Source organism: Erythrolamprus reginae, chromosome 1 (genome assembly GCF_031021105.1).
Source record: "Erythrolamprus reginae isolate rEryReg1 chromosome 1, rEryReg1.hap1, whole genome shotgun sequence".
NCBI lineage: Eukaryota > Metazoa > Chordata > Lepidosauria > Squamata > Dipsadidae > Erythrolamprus > Erythrolamprus reginae.
Genome location: NC_091950.1, coordinates 168,255,340 through 168,280,009, shown reverse-complemented (window position 1 = coordinate 168,280,009; position 24,670 = coordinate 168,255,340). Strand labels below are relative to the sequence as shown.

The 24,670-nt window shown below is 39.6% G+C and overlaps 1 protein-coding gene across 1 annotated transcript in view; it reads right to left on the bottom strand.

Moving 5' to 3' along the window:
• Positions 1 to 24,670, bottom strand: part of THSD7B (thrombospondin type 1 domain containing 7B) — a 567,237-nt gene that overhangs the window by 57,141 nt on the left and 485,426 nt on the right. The window contains exons 15-16 of the mRNA XM_070731424.1: positions 20,271 to 20,404; positions 19,202 to 19,355 (exon numbers count right to left, since the gene is read on the bottom strand). Of these exons, the coding sequence (XP_070587525.1) occupies positions 19,202 to 19,355; positions 20,271 to 20,404 (288 nt within the window). The remainder of the gene's footprint in view (positions 1 to 19,201; positions 19,356 to 20,270; positions 20,405 to 24,670) is intronic.

The following is a 24,670-nucleotide window of genomic DNA, read 5'->3' as shown; positions in this document are numbered from 1 at the left end:
TTGCTTACATTTCCCTCCTACTGTGACTTGATACTACTGAAATGCACAGGTGTCATAAAAAGCACAAAGAAGAACTTTTATCTAGGAAAGGGGTGAGATCTTTTCTATTATTCCAGAGCTCAGCCAAAAATAATGCATTTGATTTAGAAAAAATACAGATTTTCCCATTTAACATTCAACTGCTTAATGCCAAAACAATTGCTCCAAGAAATGATGGGCTTTCCTTTGTACTGGATTTTGAAGGAAAAGTAGATGTTATTGTTGGGAATGCTTAATCTGGATTCCTGCACCAAGTAAGAGATTTGACTGGATGACAATCCCAAATGGATTTTTTTTTCAGTTTGCTCACTCTATTTAATCCAGAAAATATGCTTGTACTTTCAAGACTGATAGCAATTCAAGGCAACATAGATTTTTTTAAAAAATAATTCCTCCAATTCTAAAAAAAGGAAACTGGTATACTGCACAGCCAAATAATGTCTCTAATTCTATAGATCCATAGAAAATAATGTATTTTCTATGGTGTCTATTAGTGTCTATTAGCCTAGAAAAAGTCAAAAGTGAACTGAGATTATAAAAGGATCCTCAAGAGAGAGGGTTGAGGGTACAAAGCAGCGGTGGGTTGTTCCCAGTTTAGAATGGTTCTTAGAACCAGTAGTGCCGGTGACGAGAGGCTCTGCCCACCTGCCCAGGAAACCTCTGCAAAAGCATGCAGGCGAACTGGTACCCTGTTTTCCCGAAAATAAGTCTCCCCCGAAAGTAAGACATAGTACGTAAGACGTAGAATTTCCTAATATAAGGCACCCCCCAAAAGTAACACATAGAAGATGTTTCATTTCACAGCATTCCCGAACAGAACATATATAACACTGATGTCCATAAATTGCATCCCAAAACACTGCATCAACCAGATTTAAAACACATCCAAGACGCATCCAACATGCGGCTGCATGTTTGGATGTGTTTTTGCTGCAGCAGGATCGCACCCTACCGTATACCATAGTTTTAAATACGGTAGGGGGTCTGCTGCATCTTTCGGATCAAGAATTGACATGTCAATTCTTGGAACGGATCAGAAAGATGCATACGGTATAAAACACGCATTGGTGACACTGTTCCCTCTAAACTGCATTTTTTCTTCATTGAAAAAAAATAAGACATCCCCTGAAAATAAGACGTAGCACATCTTTGGGAGCAAAAATTAATATAAGATGCTGTCTTATTTTCGGGGAAACAGGGTAGTAAAGGGTTTTAGAAATCACTTCTGGTAGAAAGGGCTTCTTTATCATTATTTATGAAACTGGATTTTTTAACAGCTGGTCACATCAACCGTGGAAAGCATTTTGGAATTACACTAATCTCCTTAGATAAACTTTGGGCAAGAATGCCTATGACATGGCTCCAAAAGCAAACGTGCCAGCTAATCCAAAAATGTTATCTATTGTTGCTAATATTCTTCTTCAGTAAGTTAAAGAGAACACTTGCAATCCTAAACAGATCCATTCTTAACCATATTTACAATATCCTTGGTTGGCTCATTTTTTAAACACTTCTTCTACATTGATTTATTATACTATTGGGCTGAAATCAAGAAAAGGGAAGTCTAGCCATGCTTCATGCTTCCATGGTTTCAGGGAGGTAGAAAAGCTTGCTTGTGCAAAATTCCCAAGGTTATTATGTGTATTCAGCCAAACACAGAACGTTTCCCATCTCATAAAACTTTATTTAGTGTGTGAAGGCCAAAGGATGTTTTCACTACTTCTATGTTGTATTCTTGCAATCTATACTGAACTAAATATAGATTTAAATTTATGAACTAAGTTGCTGTACATACGGATAACACTGAATCCCAGAATACCTGAGTAAAAATGGTCCAGAATGTAGCAACGTCTTGTTCAGATTCCAAAAAAACCTTTAAGGTATCCAGCTATACCCCATCTGTTCTCTTTCCCAAACTTACTGTTTGAGGATAATTAGAGAATGGAAACATTCCTAGCAGCAAAACAACTTAAGTTTTAAAACTTATCGGTATTTGCCAACCTATGCTCCATTTCCTTATCTAAACAGAGAAAGCAGAATGACCATAAAACAGTGGGAGCAGAAGCAACTTTTTGCTGGCTTCTCTACTGAGTTTCCTTGTGGGAATTTGACAAGAAGCATAAGAAATCTCCCTTCCTTTTCCTTCCCTTAGGTAGCTAAGTGCTTACTGATGGGTAGGGTAGAGAGTGAGGCAATGGTGGGTTTCTACAGGTGTGGTCCAGAGTGTCACACCGGTAGGAACTCATGATGATGCAATTTTCGGTGATTTTTTTTTCCTGGCATCTCCTGAGGAGGAGCTTCTCAGCTGTGTTTTGGACGAAGAATAAAGATCAACATTAAGACAAGGGCGGGTGGGAAGGCTTCTTCCAAAATGGAGACACTGGAAAAAAATTGCCGAAAATTGCATCATCAGTAGGTTCCTACCACTGTGTCGTTCAGTGGGTTCCTCTGGACTGCACGGTAGCAACCCACCATTGGAGTAAGAGATTGAGAAACTGTCACAGAAGAATGAAAATGAAGATCATGGGATCACATGAGCAGCATAGGCAGTAGCACTGAAACAGTCACAACTTTCCCAATTTTCAATCCCTTGGGAGCTTTGGTGGAGGCACCGACAGTGGTGGACGTGCTGCTGGACGCTGTACATGCTGGCGCTGCGGGGCTGGCACTGACTTGCTGGCTGGGCCGGAGGTGCCAGCCCCGCAGCGCCAGCATGTATGGCGTCCAGCAGCACGTTCAACCGCCACCGTCGGTGCCTCCACCTTGGAGCTCCCTCTCACCGCCGCCATCCCCTGGCAACTGCCCGGGGCCACTGCAGCTGGCAGCCTCCTGTTCCCGCTGCCATTGCCCTCCCGCCTGGCCCCAAAGGACAAGCAGCACATCTAGCAGCACATCCAGCTGCCGCCGTCAGGGCTCCCGCTCACAGTCAACCGCTCTGCCGCCACCCCTGGCTACTGCCCGATGCCGCTGTTGCCGGCATGGTGTAACGAGAGAGAAAGATAGAGTTTTGGGCATATTCTGTAAGTTGGCCCATTTGAAATATCTTGTTTCAAAAAGTGTTGCCCTATGACACACTGTTTTACCCAGTTAAAGATCATGACAACACAAGTTTTAGTACTACATAGATACACACTACTGAATAAATTTAGAACAAATTCATTATTTTTGCAACAAGACAGAGGAAATGGGCTTTCCAACACTTCTCAGCTCAAAACATTGAACATTATTTAACAGTATTTCTTGGTGTGAATACATATTCTTGAGAATGATGAGGTTTCTAGCTTTTAATATGGGAAACATATTTGTGGGTAAGATAAAAAGAAGCAAGTGAACAGGTGAGACCTACATTAGTTGGGTCTGGACTTTGTTAATTTCAACGTATCTGAAATGACCTGCACTACCACACTGTAATAGGGTTCTGAACTGGACTTGCTCATCACTTAATTATAACTCTGATCACTGTGTAAATTGCAATTGCAGATACCCCGAAAATGCAAAGGCCTAGCTAAATGTGACAATGAAATTATTTGACTGATTTTGTTAATTTCCCCAAAGATACTAAATAGTACTGTAATTCTTATGGGAAGTGCTTTAATTAAGAAACATAGTAGTGGGAAATGGCATTAATCCAATCTGAAGTATTCTCCTCCCTCCTCTTTGCTAATATTTAAGAATTTGGACATTTGAGCTGGAGAATCCAGGGTATCATCTACCGTAATTAGATCCCACTAGGCAGCTTTCATGTTTTCAACTGTGCTTTTGGGGAGGAGAGGGAGAGAATCATTGCATCATTTTCACCAAAGAGGAATATTAGAATGTGTGCAATTTCTATATTTATCAATGAAACATAGAAACATAGAAACATAGAAACATAGAAGTCTGACGGCAGAAAAAGACCCCATGGTCCATCTAGTCTGCCCTTATACTATTTTCTGTATTTTATCTTAGGATGGATATATGTTTATCCCAGGCATGTTTAAATTCAGTTACTGTGGATTTATCTACCACGTCTGCTGGAAGTTTGTTCCAAGGATCTACTACTCTTTCAGTAAAATAATATTTTCTCATGTTGCTTTTGATCTTTCCCCCAACTAACCTCAGATTGTGTCCCCTTGTTCTTGTGTTCACTTTCCTATTAAAAACACTTCCCTCCTGGACCTTATTTAACCCTTTAATATATTTAAATGTTTCGATCATGTCCCCCCTTTTCCTTCTGTCCTCCAGACTATACAGATTGAGTTCATTAAGTCTTTCCTGATACGTTTTATACTTAAGACCTTCCACCATTCTTGTAGCCCGTCTTTGGACCCGTTCAATTTTGTCAATATCTTTTTGTAGGTGAGGTCTCCAGAACTGAACACAGTATTCCAAATGTGGTCTCACCAGCATTCTATATAGCGGGATCATAATCTCCCTCTTCCTGCTTGTTATACCTCTAGCTATGCAGCCAAGCATCCTACTTGCTTTCCCTACTGCCTGACTGCACTGTTCACCCATTTTGAGACTGTCAGAAATCACTACGCCTAAATCCTTTTCTTTTGAAGTATTTGCTAACACAGAACTGCCAATACAGTAGTCAGATTGAGGATTCCTTTTCCCCAAGTGCATTATTTTACATTTGGAAACATTAAACTGCAGTTTCCATTGCTTTGACCATTTATCTAGTAAAGCTAAATCATTTACCATATTGCCAACGCCTCCAGGAATATCAACCCTATTGCACACTTTAGAGTCATCGGCAAATAGGCAAACCTTCCCTACCAGACCTTCCCCTATGTCACTCACAAACATATTAAAAAGAATAGGACCCAGAACAGACCCTTGTGGCACACCGCTTGTAACCTGACTCTGCTCAGAATACTCGCCATTCACAACAACCCTCTGGTGTCTATGCTTCAGCCAGCTGCAAATCCATTGAACTATCCAGGGATTAAGTCCAATCTTCACTAATTTATCTATCAGCTCTTTATGTGGAACCGTATCAAAGGCTTTGCTGAAGTCCAGGTAGGCAATATCCACGGCACCACCTTCATCCAACACCTTTGTGACATAGTCAAAGAAATCAATGAGATTAGTCTGACATGATTTGCCTTCAGTAAAGCCATGCTGATTTGGGTCCAATAATTTATTGTTTTTTAGGTGCTGATTTATCCTCTTTTTCAGTAGAGTCTCCATCATTTTAACGACAACTGATGTCAAGCTAACTGGCCTGTAGTTACCAGCTTCTTCTCTACTGCCCTTCTTGTGGATAGGCACAACACTTGCCATTCTCCAATCCTCAGGAACATCTCCTGTTAACAAGGATTGGTTAAACAAATCAGTCAGGGGGGTAGCAATGACAGATCTGAGTTCTTTAAGAACTCTGGGGTGGATGCCATCTGGACCCATTGCCTTATTTATCTTTAATCGTTCAAGTTCTTCTAAGACATCAGCTTCTAAGATCACTGGAGCTGAATCCGTACAGTTGGAGGCAATGCTATATCCCTCTATAGTATTATTTTGTAAGGTGTCTTTTGAGAAAACTGAACAGAAGTAGCTATTGAAATGGTCAGCGATCTCCTTATTCCCATTAATGCATGTATTTTTCCCGGTACTAAGCTGACTTGGGCAACAGGTTTAGCAAACAGAACTCAAAATGCATTGCTTATTATGAGCAATTATTATTAACAAATGAAATGCTGAAATAAAGTAGGGTGGCTTTTGGAATTCTTGCTAATACCTTTGACTGTGTTTTCATTTGTGGAATGAAATATCATGGAACGTTTCCATTCTCTCATTCATTCTCCCCCTCCCACCCTCTCTCTCCTTGCCTATGTGTGTCTGTATGGATCTGATCAGGTCAAAAAATATGTGCCATCTCTACTTTTGTATGTGTTTTTTTCTCCCCACCCCCCTTTGTTTTTTGTCTGTTTTGAATGTTTGTGTGTACAATAAGCGTGCATTGGGAAGCCCAAAGCAAGATAACTATGCTCCAGTTTGGGTCATGTGACTAGAACAGGGAGGGAGGGGCTTTAGAGTCGAATGGTCTTTGGGGGTAACATTTTAGTTCCCAAACCAGATCCAGATCATTTTAGAATTCAATCTCTTTTTTGGCAACTTTTCCCTGGCAGTTAATTTATCCTGCTGATGGACAGACAGCAGAATCCCAAACGCTCTGTGTAATTTCTTTTCAATATTGCTCTAAATTAGAAATAATAAATGGCAACAGTTTAGTTGTTTCTCTTCCCCCAGAAATGATAATCCCTTGTTCTCCATGTGTGATTATTTTTGTGATGTAGAATTTAATGACTGACCATTTGAGTTTCTCTTACCCTATGTGGAATTTGCTACAACTTAGGTAGTAGTCCTTGATGAGTTAAAAAATAATAATAATACAGAAAGTGTGTGTGTGTGTGTGTTTGGAAGAGACTATTTGGTTAGAAAGCCACCAGATGGTTAAAATTGCTTGTTCAACTGCTTGGTATCCATTGTATAAAAAACTATATAATGAATTTGAAGCACTTTAGCAGATATACTAATGCTACTATAATGTATTAAAAGAATTCTAAACAGGAGAAATGAAAAGCAAGATTGTACTTGCTGTATTGTGACCAAGCAGCTCTATTTCAGAATATTTCTTAATATACTGTCCTGTTCAGCAATGTTTATCTACTTTCCGATGTTGTATGATTTCTGTAACTAATTCTTCATATGACCTTTATAACTCACGATTACACAGAATGTGACATGCTTGTTGACCTTGTAATTTATTGTAATACTTGCATGTGGTAGCAGGAAGGTGAGGTTTAACAAGCTATTCTAAATGAAATGTGTAAGTGGAGTCCATCATTGCAGCAAACACCACTTTAGGGAAGGCATTAGACTAGCTTTACTATAAGAGCGTAATAAACTATTGATAGCAATCTGTTTACAGATGTGAAAGTTTTCTTATCAATTTAATAAGCTCCTTATAACATAAACTCCATTAAAAATGTCTTAAGGGCAATGATTTCTGGAGCCCCCTTTCATTCCACTGATCTTTTAATCACTGGAAAAGAATCTACTTTGCCTAAAAACAAGGCAATTTAAGAAAGTTTGCAGGAAGTCCTTAATTAGGACTGGAAATCTTGATCATATGTTATTATTGTAAATTGAGGCACCCATGTGACTGGAGGTAATTTTCTGGCCTTTTTCACAGCGTTTCTTAAGAAAACATGACACACATTAATGAAACACCTCAGTCGTAAAGTGAACACATTCATTCAAATGAGCATTTTTTAAAATTAGAAACTGGCAAAAAATTCTGGAAACTGCCAAAAACATAGCAAATTGCAGTCATGTGACCATAGGACACCGTAACCAATTGTAAAACTGTCCCAGATGACCATACTAGAATGGTAGAGTAACCATTTACAATGGCCCTGGGTGCTTTTAGGGAGCATAAAGCACTAATTCTGGAGCCGTTATAACTTTCAACAACTGTAAAACAACTGATTGTAAGTTGAGGACTACCTGTACTTGTACAACACTCTCAATATAAACATAAATGTAACATAAATGAGCTGCAGTGGCGCAGTGGTTAAAGTGCAATATAACAGCCTACTTTTGCTGACTACCAGCTGCCTACAATTTGGCAGCTCAAATCTCAACAGGCTCAAGGTTGACTCCTTCCAAGGTCGGTAAAGGACCCAGATTATTGGGGGCAATATGCTTACTGTCTGTAAACTACTTTGAGAGGGCTGTAAACAGTGAAGGGCTACCAAAATTTTTACTACCACACTGTGGGCGTTGCTTATGCAAGACGTCCTGCATTTTCTTTCAACATCTTTCAGTGCAAATTGAGTGCTCTGGGGTGGAGCTCCATTTTCACTACCCCACTGCGTTCCCCCCATCCGGGCAGTAGCCCACCCCTGTCTGTAAAGCACTGTGAAGTGGTATATAAGTTGAAGTGCTTATTTCTATTGCTATAGCAGACGTGGTTGGTAAATCCACAGTAACTGAATTTAAACATGCCTGGGATAAACATATATCCATTGTAAGATAAAATACAGGAAATAGTATAAGGGCAGACTAGATGGACCATGAGGTTTTTTTCTGCCGTCAGTCTTCTATTGCTATCTCAGGGACAATACATTCTAATGCTTTGTCAATCATAACAAGGGGTATATTTGTCTGGTGCTTTGGAATTTACCACTTGCTTTGCCAATCATAATGAACAATTCATTACAAGACAGTCCTCCAATGGAATGAGTGGGATTATTCTTTGAGTGGCTCCTGTTTATTTCAGTAAAACTGAATGAAAACTCGCATAGAAACATGTTTTACTGAAATAAACAGAAACCACTTTTATTTCATTACTCCAATCTTATAGATCTTAATAATGGTATCCCACATTAATTTGCTTCATTATTGCAGCATATACTCTATTTTTTTTCCACTTAGAGGCACTCCGGTTAAAGGTGATTATTAAAATGAGGATTAATCCAATTCGAAAGAGTGGATTAAAAAAGAAAACATTGACTTGTTTTTAAAGGTAGGGGTTGGGAGGAGAGTAAGCACAGCTTGAGAGAGAGAAAGCATTTCACCAATTGTTGTTTCTAGCCCTGTGCATGCACTAGATATTGAGAAAATGAGCACTTTATTTACTAACCATTAAACAATCAAACATTTGGAATCCACTTATCTATTGACATATTAAGGGTTTTTTATGGGTTGAAGAAGGGCTTCGATGGCTTGTAAACCTCTCTTGTTTCTGTGGTTTTGAAATGGGTAGCTAATTGTGCACTAATTGCCTGATGCCATAAAGGTTTTCCCGCAAGTATCTTCAAAGAACTGGTGGAAGTATCCCTGCGATACATGTAAACAACTTCAATTTTAGTAGAACATTTGAGCCTTTACATTGAAATTGAAACAAATATTGGTCTCAACTCTAGATTCTTACTATGGTTAGGCTACTTTCCCTCCTGATCAGGAAAAGAGGAAAAAGTCAAAATAACAAGTATTTTAGTGCTCCTGGCTGCCACTGTGACAATCAACTATAGCTGCAGTGTTACTCAAATAGTGGGGTGGGCCCCTGGGGGGTGGTGCGGAGTGATGGTGGTGGTGGGGGGCACGTAACCCCGGGAAAAGTGCTTCTTTTGCCGCAGGGAGTAGGGGTTTTTGCACTGAACAATAGCACACAGCACAGAGAAGGAGATATGAGGTGCATATAACAAACCCTTAAGAGACACCATGGAAAAATATTTAACAGGGATGAAAAGAAAGGAGGAGAGGGACGGAGATAATGAGACAAACGTAAGTCTCCTGAAAGATAAGACGAGGAAATATGTAGCACTTGGCTTCACTGTGACTATGGTGGGAGATGAGGAAAGACCGGTATGTTTACTGTGTCTAAAAATGTTGGCAGCAGACAGCATGAAGCCAAATAAATTAAGGTGTCACTTAAATACATTACACTCTAATCATGATGATAAGCCATTTGAGTTTTTTCAGCAAAAACATGCTGAATATTGCAAACAATCATTTCCATGGACAGTTGGGGGCGTGCAAAATGTTGACTTCTTCCTGGGTGGGGGGGAGTGTAACAGAAAGTAATTGAGAAACACTGAGGTAAGGAAAGGAGAAGAAATGCTTTCTGCTGAAATCTCCTGCCTGGCTCTTGAAGTGCTATTATTCAGTTATGATGCCCATATTACACATAGTCCTCGACTTATAATTCATTCAATGACCATTCAAAGTTACAACAGCACTGAAAAAAGAGACTCAGGACTCTTTTTCACACTGATGACCATTGTAGGATCCCTGTGTTCATATGATCAAAATCTGGATGCCTGGCAAACAGGCATGTATTTATGACAGTCATGTGATCACCTTTTACGACCTTCTGACAAGCAAAGTCAATGGGGAAGCTAGATTCACTTAAGAAACATGTTATTAACTTAATAGCTGAGGTGATTCATTTAACAACTGCATCAAGAAAGGTTGTAAAATGGGGCAAAATTAACTTGTCTCATTTAGCCAAATAAACTTTGAGTTCAATTGTGGTTGTAAGACAAAGATTACTTAAAATTAGGGTATGTTTAGAACATTTGTGTCCACCTGACTAGTTAGTATTTATCTTTCACCCTTTTTTTTAAGATGGGAAGAGTGGATAATAGTACAAAATAGCCTTGGTTATATAACCAATGATACCATCATAACTGATATAGATATTTGGCAGCAGCTGAGGGTTTTTTAAATTTTTATTTTCTTATATTTTGCAAGGAGAGTTTGGGGGACTTTTCTTGTTTTTTAAACTGCCTAAAGTCCTTCCAAGGCATTTTATCAGTGTCTCTATATGTTCCCAACTCACAATCATGAGATTACAAGCTACTGATTTTCAGCAACCAAAGTACTAAATTTTGGAAGGGTTCTGAGGACTACAAAAAGGGAGCTTATAGTTTCTTACCTTCAGGTATAAGAACATTGATGAAGCTATTAATTTTAATATTGTTACCAAGGAAATGATTTGAATTCTCCTCTATAGCCAATTCAGAATTATGACCTAAAATATCCAGGTGTTGCTGTCAAAAACTAGTGAAATTAATCATATGTTTATTTCTACTTTTGAAGTTATCCATTAATACTTTAGTAATACTGATTTTATTTATTAGAACATATTTAATGCTCAGATAAGTCATGGAAGTGTTGCTGATCCACAATAAGGAACATTATTATTATTATTTTCTTTCATCCCATGTCTTGCCTTACACATTTACATAATTAAATAAATGGTTTTCAAACCCTCCTGAATTAGCTATTCTAAATGTTAACATTTGATGCAAACAAGGAGGTCACTCAGATGAAATATTGAGAGTTATCAATTCTTGTAAGCAAGACAAAAAAAAGCTGACAGCAGATACAATAAATCTGAGATAATTATTTCTGGGAGTTGTGGCTCAACTTGCATATTAACTCAGTTTAAGAATGCTTTGATGAATTCAAGTGAAGTCAATTAATTACATTTCCAAGTCAGATGAACAGAGAGTCAAGACATCACAGGTACTGCCACAGTTCTTCAATGCTGAATATTTAACAGGAGGTGATATTTTCTCTGCTGTCTGTGCAGAAGGAGAAAATCAAGTAATGATGTGCGAACCTACTATTGTAAGTGGAATTCAGATGAAGTCTCTGAAGAGAAATGTGCTTCAGTTTAATTTCCCCATGTTTATTGAAACAGGCAAGACATAGTCTTGATGCAAGAATTCAATTCAATTCAATTCAATTTATTAGATTTGTATGCCGCCCTTCTCCGAAGACTCCCAAAAATTCCCAAAACGAACCTTAGATAATAAGAAGAAAAGGAATATATACTGTAACTGGTTTATAAATCATATAATTAACACTAATCCTATCTGTTAACAGTATTTGGGTAGTCCTTGGGTTGGTATTACAGACTGCCCATCAGAGTTGTATCTTTTTTCTTCTTCTGCAGAATGTTGCTGAAAACCAGAATTTCTGGTTTTTGGGTATTTTTGGCAAAAATGTTATTGTGGAATGCAAACAGCTGTAAATGAGGTGTGGTTGCCAAGTGGCCAAAATGTCATCATGAGAGTGTGTGGGGAGCCACACTGTTGGAACTTTGAATCCACTAATCCTAGAACTCCACTAATCCAGAAGCCCCAGAGGCAAAAATAAAAAATAAAAATTCCCCAATGGACAAACCGGAAGTTCGGAAAAACGCACTTCCAGTTTGCTGTTGTGCTGTTCTTTGCACTCTGGAGGGTGTGTTTTCCAAACTTCCAATTTGCGTGTTGTGCTGTTTTCTGCATTCCAAAGCTTTAGGAAGCTTCCCTGAACCCTCCGGAATGCAAAATACAGCACAATGGCAAACCAGAAGTGCATTTTCCTGAGTTTGGCCCGTTTGGGCATTTTTTTCACCAGGCTTCAGAAAGGCCTGTGCATATGCACGGGGGGGGGGGGAGCAGAGGGTGTGTGTGCGGATGCATGGGGGGAGGACAGAAAGGATGTGGGCACATGCACGCATGCTAACAAATCCACACACATCCTTTTGGCATGTGAACCAAAAAAGGTTCGCTATCACTTGCCTAGGACAAGGATTACCTGTATGTTATCTGTTTATAGGTAAAGATAAAGGTTCCCCTCACACATATGTGCTAGTCATTTCTGGCTCTAGAGACAGTGCTCATCTCCGTTTCAAAGCTGAAGAGACAGCGCTATCTGAAGATGTCTCCATGATCATGTGGCCAACATGACTAAATGTCAAAGGCACACAGAATACTGTTGTTATTATTATTTATTATTATTATTTATTAGATTTGTATGCCGCCCCTCTCGGAGGACTCGGAGCGTCTCCCAGAAAACAATACAATACAGTCTACAAATACAATGTTAAAAACAGAACAATTAAGAAACCCTTATTAAGAACCATCACATAACTCAACATACCATACATAAAGCGAGTCAGCCGAGGGGGAAACAATTTCCCCATGCCTGGCGACATAGGTGGGTTTTCAGTAGTTTATGGAAGGCAAGGAGGGTGGGGGTGGTCCTAATCTCTGGGGGGCTCTGGTTCCAGAGGACCGGGGCCATCACAGAGAAGGCTCTTCCTCTAGGTTCCGCCAAACGACATTGTTTTGTCGACGGAACCCGGAGAAGGCTGACTGTGTGGGACCTAATCGGTTGCTGGGATTCCAATCACTGAGGGTCCCTGTTTTTCTACTTGCATTTTTACATGCTTTCGAACTGCTATGTTGGCTGGGACAAGTAACAGGAGCTCATTCCATTACGTGACGCTAGGGATCCGAACCTCCAATCTTTCTGGTTGACAAGCTCAGCGTCTTAGCCATTGAGCCACCGTGTCTCCAATACTGTAACACCATAACCCTCTATTTATACATACACATAAATACAGTATGTAGACATAGTGAATGTCACAAAAAAAGATATTTTTTCTGTGCACACAAATCAGATATAAGCCTCAACCATTAACTGGAATTACCTTTCTTCTCTGTTTTAAACTTACAAAAGAAACCTCATGTTTAACATATGGATAAAACATTTTTAACTGGATATTATAGTTCCAAAAATGGATCCCTAACAAATACTTTCTTGCTTCTTATTCATAACAAGCCTTTGGAGAATATCTAGTGCAACTTCACACCACTAGCAAAGCTGATAAAAACTCATTTTCACATCTACAGATTCTCTTAATACTGAAACTGAGAGAGGTATGGATTGAACCCTTGATATATTTATTGCTTTTCCCACCATCCTTGAAGTTTCTAAAAAATAAATAAATCAACTTTCTGAAAAAGTATTTTTTTTTTGAATTTTGAAAGCTAGCAAACTGTTTAGTAAACTTGTGTTAGCCTAATAAAGATATCCTATCATATAGATTTTGTATGCCCAGATAACTAAGAAAAAATATTTCTCGTTTTCAAGAATGAAGGAAACAGGCCTTTAGAAACAAATTCTCTCTCTCTCTCTCTTTCTCTCTCTCTCTCTCTCTCTCTCTCACACACACACACACACACACACACACCCCTTATGCTCTCATCCACCTTTTTAAACCTTCTATCCATAATGTAGCTACTGTTTACTACAGTTTACTATTGGCTCCAATGGCCATTGGGTAGTAAGATATAGCACGACAAAATAGAAAACTACAAAAACGCAACAACTAAAAATGAGAATAAAATAAAAAATAGAATTGTTGCCGCTAGAGAGAAAAGTAATATGAACCTGTTAGCATGGTATAATGGGTTTGATTTGAATTGTACACATTTTTGCCTCTTGGGGGTCCTTGGTTCTCTCTGGGAATAGTTGTTTTCTTGCTGCTTTATTACACAAACTAGTTTAGTTTCTTGAGAAGCACTGATGATGTTACATAATTTGGCTAATGAAACATGTGCAAGAAAACAATCAAGCCATGCACCGGCAGTGTATCTAGTTATTTGGGGGGGGGGGAGTATATGGCCATCTATATTACCTTAAACCAGTGTTTCTCAACCTTGGCAACTTGAAGATATCTGGACTTCAACTCTCAGAATTCCCCAGCCAGCATTCGCTGGCTGGGAAATTCTGGGAGTTGAAGTCCAAATATCTTCAAGTTGCCAAGGTTGGGAAACACTGCCTTAAACAACCATAGACAGCCAACAAACACACACATAATAAAAAATAAATATTAAAACTTGAACATACCATCATCAGCGTGAACTTGACATTATGCCCTCTTCCCTGAGAGGAAAACCTGGTTGTAATGTAAGGAAGATAGAACTCTCCATCTCTCTCAGGTGAGAATGTTCTATAGCTGTAATGGTGAAGCTACAGAATGTGTGCCACAGTTGGCACATGGAGCCATATCCGAGGGCACGCGAGGCATTGCCCTATGTCAACTCCAGCATGCATGCATCCAGTGGCAAACTGATTTTCAGCCTTCTAGAGTGCAGGGAGAGGCCTTTTCCACTCTCCCCAGGCTTCAGGCAAGCCTCTGGAGACAGAAAATGGCAAAAAATGGATCCAACGGGCCTACCGGAAAATTCGGAAATAAACTTCCAGTAGGTCTGTTAGGCCATTTTTCACCCCCCACAGGCTTCAGAAAAGCCTCCTGAAGCCTGGAGAGAGCGAAAAATGGCCCAACAAGCAAAATGGAAGGCTGGAGGTTTCAGTGAGGAGGCAGCGCAGGGGTGGTGGTTGTGTGCCCATTCATGTGGGGAGGGCATTGCATTATGAACTTGCACTCCCTTTTGACACCCAAGCAAAAAAAGGTTCACCATCACTGTTCTATAGAGTTGGTACATCTACAAGAAGGCTCACTTCTTAGGTCCTACCTGATGAACACAAATAACTGAAGGGACTTGGTGTGAGGTAACTCTATCAATCTATTAAATGGGTAGTCCAAAGAATCTCCATAAACCAAGGCTGAAATCTTTTCTTCAGGAAGGAAATGAAAGTCCAGAAAGTTCCTTAAATTGCATACCAATTCTGTCTAGGAAAGCCCTACCCCATCATGAGTTGAAAATGGCAATGCCAACCCTCTAGTTACAAGGGACCCCAAAACCCAAGGTCAGTCTATCATGGTAGGATTAAGTTGCAGATGGTTCCTCACTATCTAGATCAGGGATGTCAAACTCATGGTCCGTCGGTCGGATGCATCACACACTGGCCATGCCCGGTTTAGCAAAGGGAGAAAAGTCATGATACATCACGTGACGCCACTGTAATGATGTGAGTTTGAGATCCCTGAACTAGACCCTCAAAACCTCCATGGTGTTTGGTTTGGGGGGTGAGATATATATACTAGTGATAATGAATCTCATGCTGGCAGGTGATTTCACCCACCAGCTTCATCCAGATGTTAAATAGAAGAGAAGAGAGACCCAAGCCCTGATGCATCCCAGATAAGAGAAGCCGAAGATAGGCTTAGGCCTCTTTTCCCTACCAACACCAATTGGAGCTGGGCGAGAAGGAGGTGAACCACTAGAGAACCATGCTTTCAACTTTCAACCTTACCTGAGGATAGCATTTCTGCACTTATGCCCTACTTCACCATCCATCCTTTGACTTTCCTGAACTCACAATTCACTGTGCCATCTCCCAGTCTTTTTGTGTCTTTCTCCAGCCACACCATCCATCCCTCAGTCTTTCTGTGCTCAGGCTACACAGCACCATCTATGCAAATTGTGTTCATGTGCTTGCACACAACTGCATTGGGCCTCCTAAGGCCTCTCTCAGCCTCCCCTCTACATCCCCACAGCAACCATCACCCTATGTGTATCCCTGCATTCCTTATTTGGGACTCCTGACACTTCTTTAAAAATACACATGTCTTGGGGTTACCATTGGAATTACTATTGCCTTTACTAAGCAATGTGATCATATGACATTTTGCTTTAGAACTTCATCACTAAGTGATGGCTGGCTTCCTGATAAGACAGCACAAACGGCATGCCACAAACTTTTTTATTTATAATGCCCGATAATTATTTTCATTAACAGCAGTAATAGGTCCAAACAAACAAAAACAAGTCTCACTACAGTCTTTCAGGGAAAGCAAGGGGGATGCTTGGCTGCATAGCTAGAGGTATAACAAGCAGGAAGAGGGAGATTATGATCCCGCTATATAGAGTGCTGGTGAGACCACATTTGGAATACTGTGTTCAGTTCTGGAGACCTCACCTACAAAAAGATATTGACAAAATTGAACGGGTCCAAAGACAGGCTACAAGAATGGTGGAAGGTATTAAGCATAAAACGTATCAGGAAAGACTTAATGAACTCAATCTGTATAGTCTGGAGGACAGAAGGAAAAGGGGGGACATGATCGAAACATTTAAATATGTTAAAGGGTTAAATAAGGTCCAGGAGGGAAGTGTTTTTAATAGGAAAGTGAACACAAGAACAAGGGGACACAATCTGAAGTTAGTTGGGGGAAAGATCAAAAGCAACATGAGAAAATATTTTACTGAAAGAGTAGTAGATCCTTGGAACAAACTTCCAGCAGACGTGGTTGATAAATCCATAGTAACTGAATTTAAACATGCCTGGGATAAACATAGATCCATCCTAAGATAAAATACAGAAAATAGTATAAGGGCAGACTAGATGGATCATGAGGTCTTTTTCTGCCGTCAGTCTTCTATGTTTCTAAGGCAAATAACACACATGAACCTTGCACTTCTTTGGCAAACTGCCCAGAACGAATTTGCAGGCAAACTTGTCAAGTCCAAACAGAAACAAAAACAGAGTCCGAGTTGCAATGATGAGAGTTAGATATGAACTGAGTTGCCTCCTGCAGTGAACCCTTACATGTTCTCCACTAATATAGCCTCTGGGAGGAGACAGCTATCTCCAAACCTTACTCCCGAGTAGTCCTGCTCCTCTATAACTGTTCTCACCTTTTAGCAGCTCTATATGCAAGCACATTGAAAACAGACTCCCCCTCTTGCTCTGCCTCGCTCATATCAGCCTCTGGAGGTCCTGGAGGTGGGAGGTGGGACAGACCTCCTCAATGGCCCTGGCTGGATCCCTGCCTCTGACCTCAAGCTTTTCTCAGACTCCAGGCCTGGCCCAGGTTCCTCCCCAGCCTCCTCACTGTCTAACTCTGCTGCCAGCTCTGCAGGCCACTGGCAGACCACAACAATAGCAACCCTGGCTGTCTCAGTTACCATTGTAACTCAATAATATCTTTAGTAGGATGATTTGAGTATAGATTTAGTATGGCAGCAATTAAACTATGAGTATCGTTCTATAGTCTTATTGTTTTGCCTGTGAAAGAATATAACTGAATAATGGCAAATAAGAATCCATAGGACAGATTTTTTTAAAAAAGAAAGAACTGAATGTATTGTTATGCTGATAGCAACCATGAAAAATAATTTGCAGCATTTTGCATATGGTAATGCATTTAAATACTTTTAGAAGCCAGGCTTATTGAATCTGTATTGGTTTACAGTCTTAGTATGAAAACAACATAGCTATTCAAAATGATTTGCTTATTATAATGTCAAAAGAATCCTGACAATATGACAATGAAGGCATAATAGCATATATGAAGGACTGTTTCCTCAGAATGATTCTTTTTGAAATATGAATGCAAACTCTTCACATTAAATCTTAAGATAAATTATGAATTTCAGGAGGCATTCATAGGGATCTACATTTTGGCTGTCAATTATTAGCAGCATGCAGTGAGGGTATTTTCTTTTTACAGGAAAAAAACAGCACATGGGCATTCATAATAGAAAAAATTCTTTATCATCTCATTGCCTGCATCTTGGAGTCTGACACCTTGGGAACTACCAGGCTCATGAAATGCCTCAAATATTTTCATGCAATTGGGGTTTTAGACATGTTACAAGAAAAGGCATTTTATTTAAACATTTCTGCCACTGAATCTTCAGAAAGGGCTTGGTTCTCAGCTTATTCATTTACTCTACATTTACTTTACATAGACACTGAGAATAGAAGATCACTATAGCGATCAAATAAGGTGGATGGAAATGTATATGGTCACCATCCCATCATGATTCCAGCTAACAACATTGGAAAAGCAACATAAAAATCAACACAATGTTATATATGAATTTGGTAGCCGAGATCAAATTAAAAAACTATCACAATGCTATATATGAAATTGGGAGCCGGGATTAAACCACAGACTCTTTGCAACAGAACTACCGCATTGATTTTGCCACATGTTCTGAACTCCATGCTCATGATACAAACATGTGCTCAGAGGGATGATGTGCCAAACAGCAGGTGCTATGACAGAAAAGGTTGACTTCCTGGGTCCTCTAGAATGGCATCCTTTAGAACAGTGGTTCTCAACCTGGGGGTCGGGACCTCTTTGGGGGTCGAATGACTGTTTCACAGGGGTCACCTAAAACCAGGGGGAAAGGCAAATTTCCCATGTTGCTAGGAACTAAAGCTTCTATTCTGGAGCTTTGGAACATATTTTTACAATCCAACAAATCAGACATTTACAGTGGGGATGGCCCTCTGACCTTCCTGCTAATCAGCTTAAAGTTTTCTAGGGGGTCACTAGACTTATGGCGCTAGACTTATGGTGCTAGACTTATGGTTGGGGGTCACCACAACATGAGGAATTGTATTAAGGGGTCGCAGCATTAGAAAGATTGAGAACCACTGCTTCAGAAGATGGGACCCATAGCATGCCTCTTCTGCTGGAGCCAATGGAATAGATAGACAGAATGAGGAAAAGGTGCTTCCTCAGGTAACCTGATCCCATTCCATGAGCAGCTTTATAAAGGTAACTGAAACCACCTTGAATTGAATCTGGAGCCCTACTGGCAACTGATCCAGCTCATGGAGAAGAGATTTAACATGTGCAGATTGACATGCACTCATAATTACCTGCTTCCCTCATTCTGAGCCAATGTAGTTAAATTACTAGGAAGACCTGTGATGGTCTTCAAGGGTAGACCCATGTAAAGCAAATAGAAGTACTGGACCTATACATGGTAATCTAATAAATGCATATTTATTGAAGAACAAAAGTCAGACATTGCTTCACCAGAGAAAGAGCTTACTTATTGGGTTCCAGGAAAACATAATTTCTTAGTCCTTTCTTTTTATGGCATTATGGGTGTAATCATGTCATGGGTGATCCTGTCAATATCTTAAAATAGCAAGTATTTGAACTATGGCAGAACTAAAGTACCTCTGGGCATTGACTCCAGTGACTCCATTCAGACACCACACATTCATTAGGACAATAGAGGATACATTTCTGTTTTTCCAAAGGAACTTTGGACTGATTACAAAGCACAAGAGGTACAGGTTCACCATCTCCACCTTCAGTGGTATTTATACATCTGTAGGATGATAAGAACATCATCTGCAAGGCATTCCACAATGAAAAAAAATAAGTAATACAGTAAATAAAACCAAGCTTCTAAATTGAGTGCAACACCTGGTGAATTCTTTGACACGACTCTGAAAATTATGGTATGTAGACAGCACAATTAAAATGGTTTGTCACTGCTTTCTTCTGGGATTCCCCCCCCCCCCCCATTTCCTGATCTTACCTCTTACCTAGGCTTTCAATTAAGGTTTTTTTTAAAAAAACTTTTCAGAATTATTTTTATGTTTGTTACATACTGTATGTCACATATTCATTGCGGTGGATAACTAGTAATTATTTAATCAGTTGATTATATTTGAATATTTATGCCATGCTAGAGCTGTTGAGGAGAGCTGAAAGAATATGTAGGAATTGTGCAGAAATACTGCAATTAAATAAAACACTGCTCATAAAACCAAAGATATGGTTACAGCCCATGTGACAGAATTTTCATCCTAAATATTAACTTTATTTTCATGCAAATATGAAACATGAAACAGACTACTCTAGACACCCTTGTATTCGAAAGTGTTTTGAATAAGATAGTGTTGCATGGCATAGTACAATATTGGTTACTTAATTTTTTTTAAAGCCTAGTATAAGTAGTTGAAGAGGAGTTCAAGTGATAAAATTAAGACAGTTTTATAAAGATGTTAATGGAAAATAATATTCTCAAACGTTTTAGGGACAGCTGTTATATTTTCTGAGCTTACTTGTTTTTAAATTTATTTTGTGGAGGTTTTTTATTGCTTTAAATTTGTTTTTATAATTTTAGAATTGTAAGCTGCCCGTAGTCATTTGATTGAGCTGGGCAGCTATAGATATCAAATCAAATCAATCAATCAATTCATGAACCAATAGTCAACTGCTTTTATTTTCCACTCACCTGATTTGCCTCATTTGTATTCCTTCTCCACAGTGGAGGGAATTTTGTGCACTGCTGATTTCACATTGAGACCATGGTTCTACTCGCCAGGAATACTGATTGCACTCACTGTAACAGGGGACTGCCTCGTACACCTTCCACAGAAAACATACAAATGTATACATAATCAGTCACTTGAGTGAAAATTCTCCAGAGGAATACTTTAGCAGAACGACAATAGAAGAAAAATCTTCCTCCAGTTGCTGAGTACTGTGCCACATTTTATCCACTCTTCTAAGAAGAGTGTAATGTTTAAATTCATTGATTTCTTATAGACTTAAAAGTGAACATGATAAGCATTCAGCCTCTTAGAACAAAAATAATCATTTTCAATAATCTAAACAAGAATTTTATTACAATTTCATTTCCTCTGAAGATCTATGAGATATTCCTTTTTACAATTATACAACATTTTGTTCCTTACCAAAAACTCTTTACGATACCCACTGTCAACAACTTTTTATTGTATCATACTATTAAAATTTCATTTTAGTATAAAAATGCAACTTTATTTTTTTAAAAAAAAAATCAATTCCACAAAAACATTTTATTTTATTTATTTCTATGATTTTTCTTTAAATAGATCTTTAAAACAAACAATTGTGCTTCTCAGTCAAACTCTATTTACAATACATACAGTAGTTGCAAAACAATTCGGCAGAAATTCAAAGATCAGCACTGCCTCAAATTGTTTAGGCAGAGCCTATTTAAAACAACTTTCATTGGTTCAAGGTCCCCTTCCCCCCTCCCTTTCTTCTCCAATGTGTGCGTTGAGCCGAAGGGATTTTAGATTGGCTTTAGATTGGCTTATGATGGTCTAAATTTCTCTTATGAGAAATTTCTGTCTAAATTTCTGTCACGTTTGGGAAGGTCTGACAGTCTGGCCATGCCATGGAACATTTGTGTAAAATGGGTGGGAAGATGGGACATGGGGTAAATTTGATGGTATCTCTATACCAGGGGTGGATTCAATTTTTTTTTACTACCACTCCGTGGGGGAGTGGCTTAATTTTGTGGGTGTGGCTTGATGGTCATGTGACCTGGTGAGGGTGGCTTGACAGCAATGACCAGGTAGGAGTAGCTTCATGGTCATGTGATTTGGCATGCATGATTATTTACTCCTTACTTGCTATGATACTCCTCAATCCTTAAAGAGTCTGATGGCTGATCTAAATTAGCAGATAGAGTTAAAAACATAGTGAGTATTAAACATTCATAACAAAAATGTTCTACTAGATGTAACTTCAAAATGCACAGGATCAATTCTCAACATTCCCCAGCCTTCATCTGAAGTGCTGGGTCTTGAGAACTCCAAAATAGAATGGGTCATTTGGATGTTCAAGAACAAGTTTGTAAAAGGAAAAAAAAAAGACTTGTGCAGTTTGACTCTGCTGTGTTTCAAAAGGACACAGGATTTTAAAAGATGGCGGTACTCATGGATCGGCACCGACCAATCCTGTTCCGTGATGTCACTCTGAAATCACCAGTGGGTAGTTACTGGTTCTACAGAACTGGTCCAAACTAGGAAGAACCCACTCTTGTTCTATATTTTGAAAGCCTGGGAGTACATGTATGGCCAAATCAATTTATAGGGGTCTAGCAAAAAAGGATGATATTAAGTACAACAGAAGTTATTGGCTTCCTTTTCTAAGATATAAGTCAGTGATGGCGAACCTGTGGCACAGAACCATATCTGCTAGCACGTGAGCTGTTGCCCTAGTTCAGTTCCAATGTTCATGTGTGTGCTGGCCAGCTGATTTTTGGCTCACACAGAGGCTGTGGGAGGGCATTTTTGGCTTCCAGAGAGCCTCCAAGTGGGATGGGGAGGGCGTTCTTACCCTATCCCGGGTCCAGGGAAGCCTTTGGAGCCTGGGGAGGGTGAAACACGAGCCTACTGGGCCCACCAGAAGTTGGGAAACAGGACATTTCCAGCCTACAGAAGGCCGGAAGCTGTTTCCACCCTCCCCAAGCATTGAATTATGGGTGTGGGCACTCGTGCATATGCGACAGGGTGCGTGCACGCTCTTTCGGCACTTGAGGAAAAAAAAGTTCGCCATCACTGATATAAGTGATTGGCAACCTCCTGCCCATCTACTCTTCTAGCAAAACAATAGCCTCTTCCCTTCACCATGGTCACTGCATCACTGTAGCCTTTAGCTTCAAGTTACTTTTGATAAATGTTAGGTTTGTCTTCACCTTTTGCTTCTTGGATCAGTGAGCTGACCTGATTTGTATCCCTGAAACCTGACTGGACAAGAGGGGAGCATTCTTTATCCAGGATTTCCAAAATTTCCACAACCATGATGCCAAGGCTAGGAAGGTATGTGGTAATGAAGATCTTCCATGAATTTGACTGTTTCTTTTATGCAAGTATTGTCTTGAGGAATGTTGTCTTGAGAAAGATGACATTCAGACACATAATCCTGATATTGATTTGACTATATCTGCCTCTCATTTTGGGAGGTCTGCTGAATCACTTTCAGAAAGCATGCATTTTCATTACATTAGACTTGAGAGGAATTTACAAATTGATTTGAATGAAAGACTCTCTTCTACTAATTACAGTATAGCAAATTTGGATACACATTATAGCAGTAAAAGCAGTATTTCAACAATAGATTTCTTAAATGGGCTAATCCACCCATGCATCACAATAATTCCTGTTATGCTTATTTTTATATTACTAACAAAATAAAGTGCCTGCAGGACGCATTGCTATGCAAGCCTTTATAAGTTTCCTGCTCTCCCTTTCCTACCATAATCTTGATGCCTGTTCCCCCTGGAAGGGACATTCCTGAGACATTAGGGGTGGGCGGCAGGCATCAGTAGAATCTGTCTCACTTACTACTACAATAAGTCTCATATGTTAGGAGTTGGGTGGATGACTTCCAGGCCATCGTACAGATTGGCTAAGGATAATTTCTTCAAAATGTCCGTTTGCATTTTCTCTCTCTAGGAATAAATGTGACAATAAGATTGTAGGACAAGGAGGAGCTTTTAATATGCTTCATCTGGGACTCAAAATCTGCTCAGGGCCACAGGGAGAATGTCATGTCTGTTCTTGGACCAAGACTGTCTCTACTAAGCTAGTTGGTTTGCTCCAGTGCTCACGTCTCTCATTAGACTGTGACATGGATTTTATTCTTAATTTTCCAGATGTGCATAGTTTTGATATTGTAAGGATAGTGGATCTGCTTACCTACATGACTATTATTATACACGCAGCTTAGAGGTGGAGCTCTTGTCTCATAATTAGGAAATTGTGAGTTCGATTCTAGGTAGAGGCAGATGTAAGGATCTCCTACTTGGGCAGAGGGTTGGACTAGATGACCTGTAAGGTCCCTTCCATATCTGTTGATCTGAATTACATTTTTGGTGTTGTTCGGTGTGAAGGAGAGACACCTCATCTGGAAATGTCCAACAGTTTTTAAACCATCGTACAAATTCCTACTTAATCAGGTTTTTTTATCCTGACTCCCAAATTAAATCCCATTTTTTAAAAAATCCTTCCTTCAGGTACTGGACATTTGTATCCATTTGTCAATACCAGAGCCGGGATGGCGCAGCAGGTAGAGTGTTGTACTGCAGGCAACTGAAGCTGACTGTAGATCTGTAGGTCAACGGTTCAAATCTCATCACCAGCTCAAGTTTGACTCAGCCTTCCATCCTTCCCAGGTGGGTAAAATGAAGACCCGGATTGTGGGGGCAATATGCTGGCTCTGTTAAAAAGTACTATTGCTAACATGTTGTAAGCTGCCCTGAGTCTAAGGAGAAGGGCGGCATAAAAATTAAATAAATAAATTACCTGGAGTCATGTGAACAGATGGAGAAAACTAAAAACATAATGTGTTTGGTTAGGTAGTGAGTCTGACAGGGAGATCATGTGACAGGAGGTCTAACAGAAACAGGGGACATGGAGGTGGAAACTAGTCCATCATGGGAAGAAGTTAAACTGTTAAAGAAAAGATTCCTTAGTTCAGAGAAAGGTGAGAAGGAGACTCGAAGTAATTCCATCTTAATCACAAGAAGTGTAAATTGATCCATTAATTGCTTTGGCAAGCTTTCAAGAGGTTGTTACTTTACCCTATTAGCAATAAATTGAATTCCAGAAATCCAAGTAGTTCTGTTTTCTGAGTTTGCCAGCCTTGAAAGAGTTGGCAGAAACCTCTTTTTCCCCTGAGCCAACAACATAAATAGTTGATCCTATTGCTCTTGGTCCCAATCATGCAGCACTCAGGGACACTAATCATGTAAATGTGTGTGTGTGTGAGTACATTTGTGTGTGTGTGTCTGCTTGTGCGCATATGGAATGGATGTGTATGTCAAAAAAGTGAAGCCATGAAATGTGAAATGAACACCTT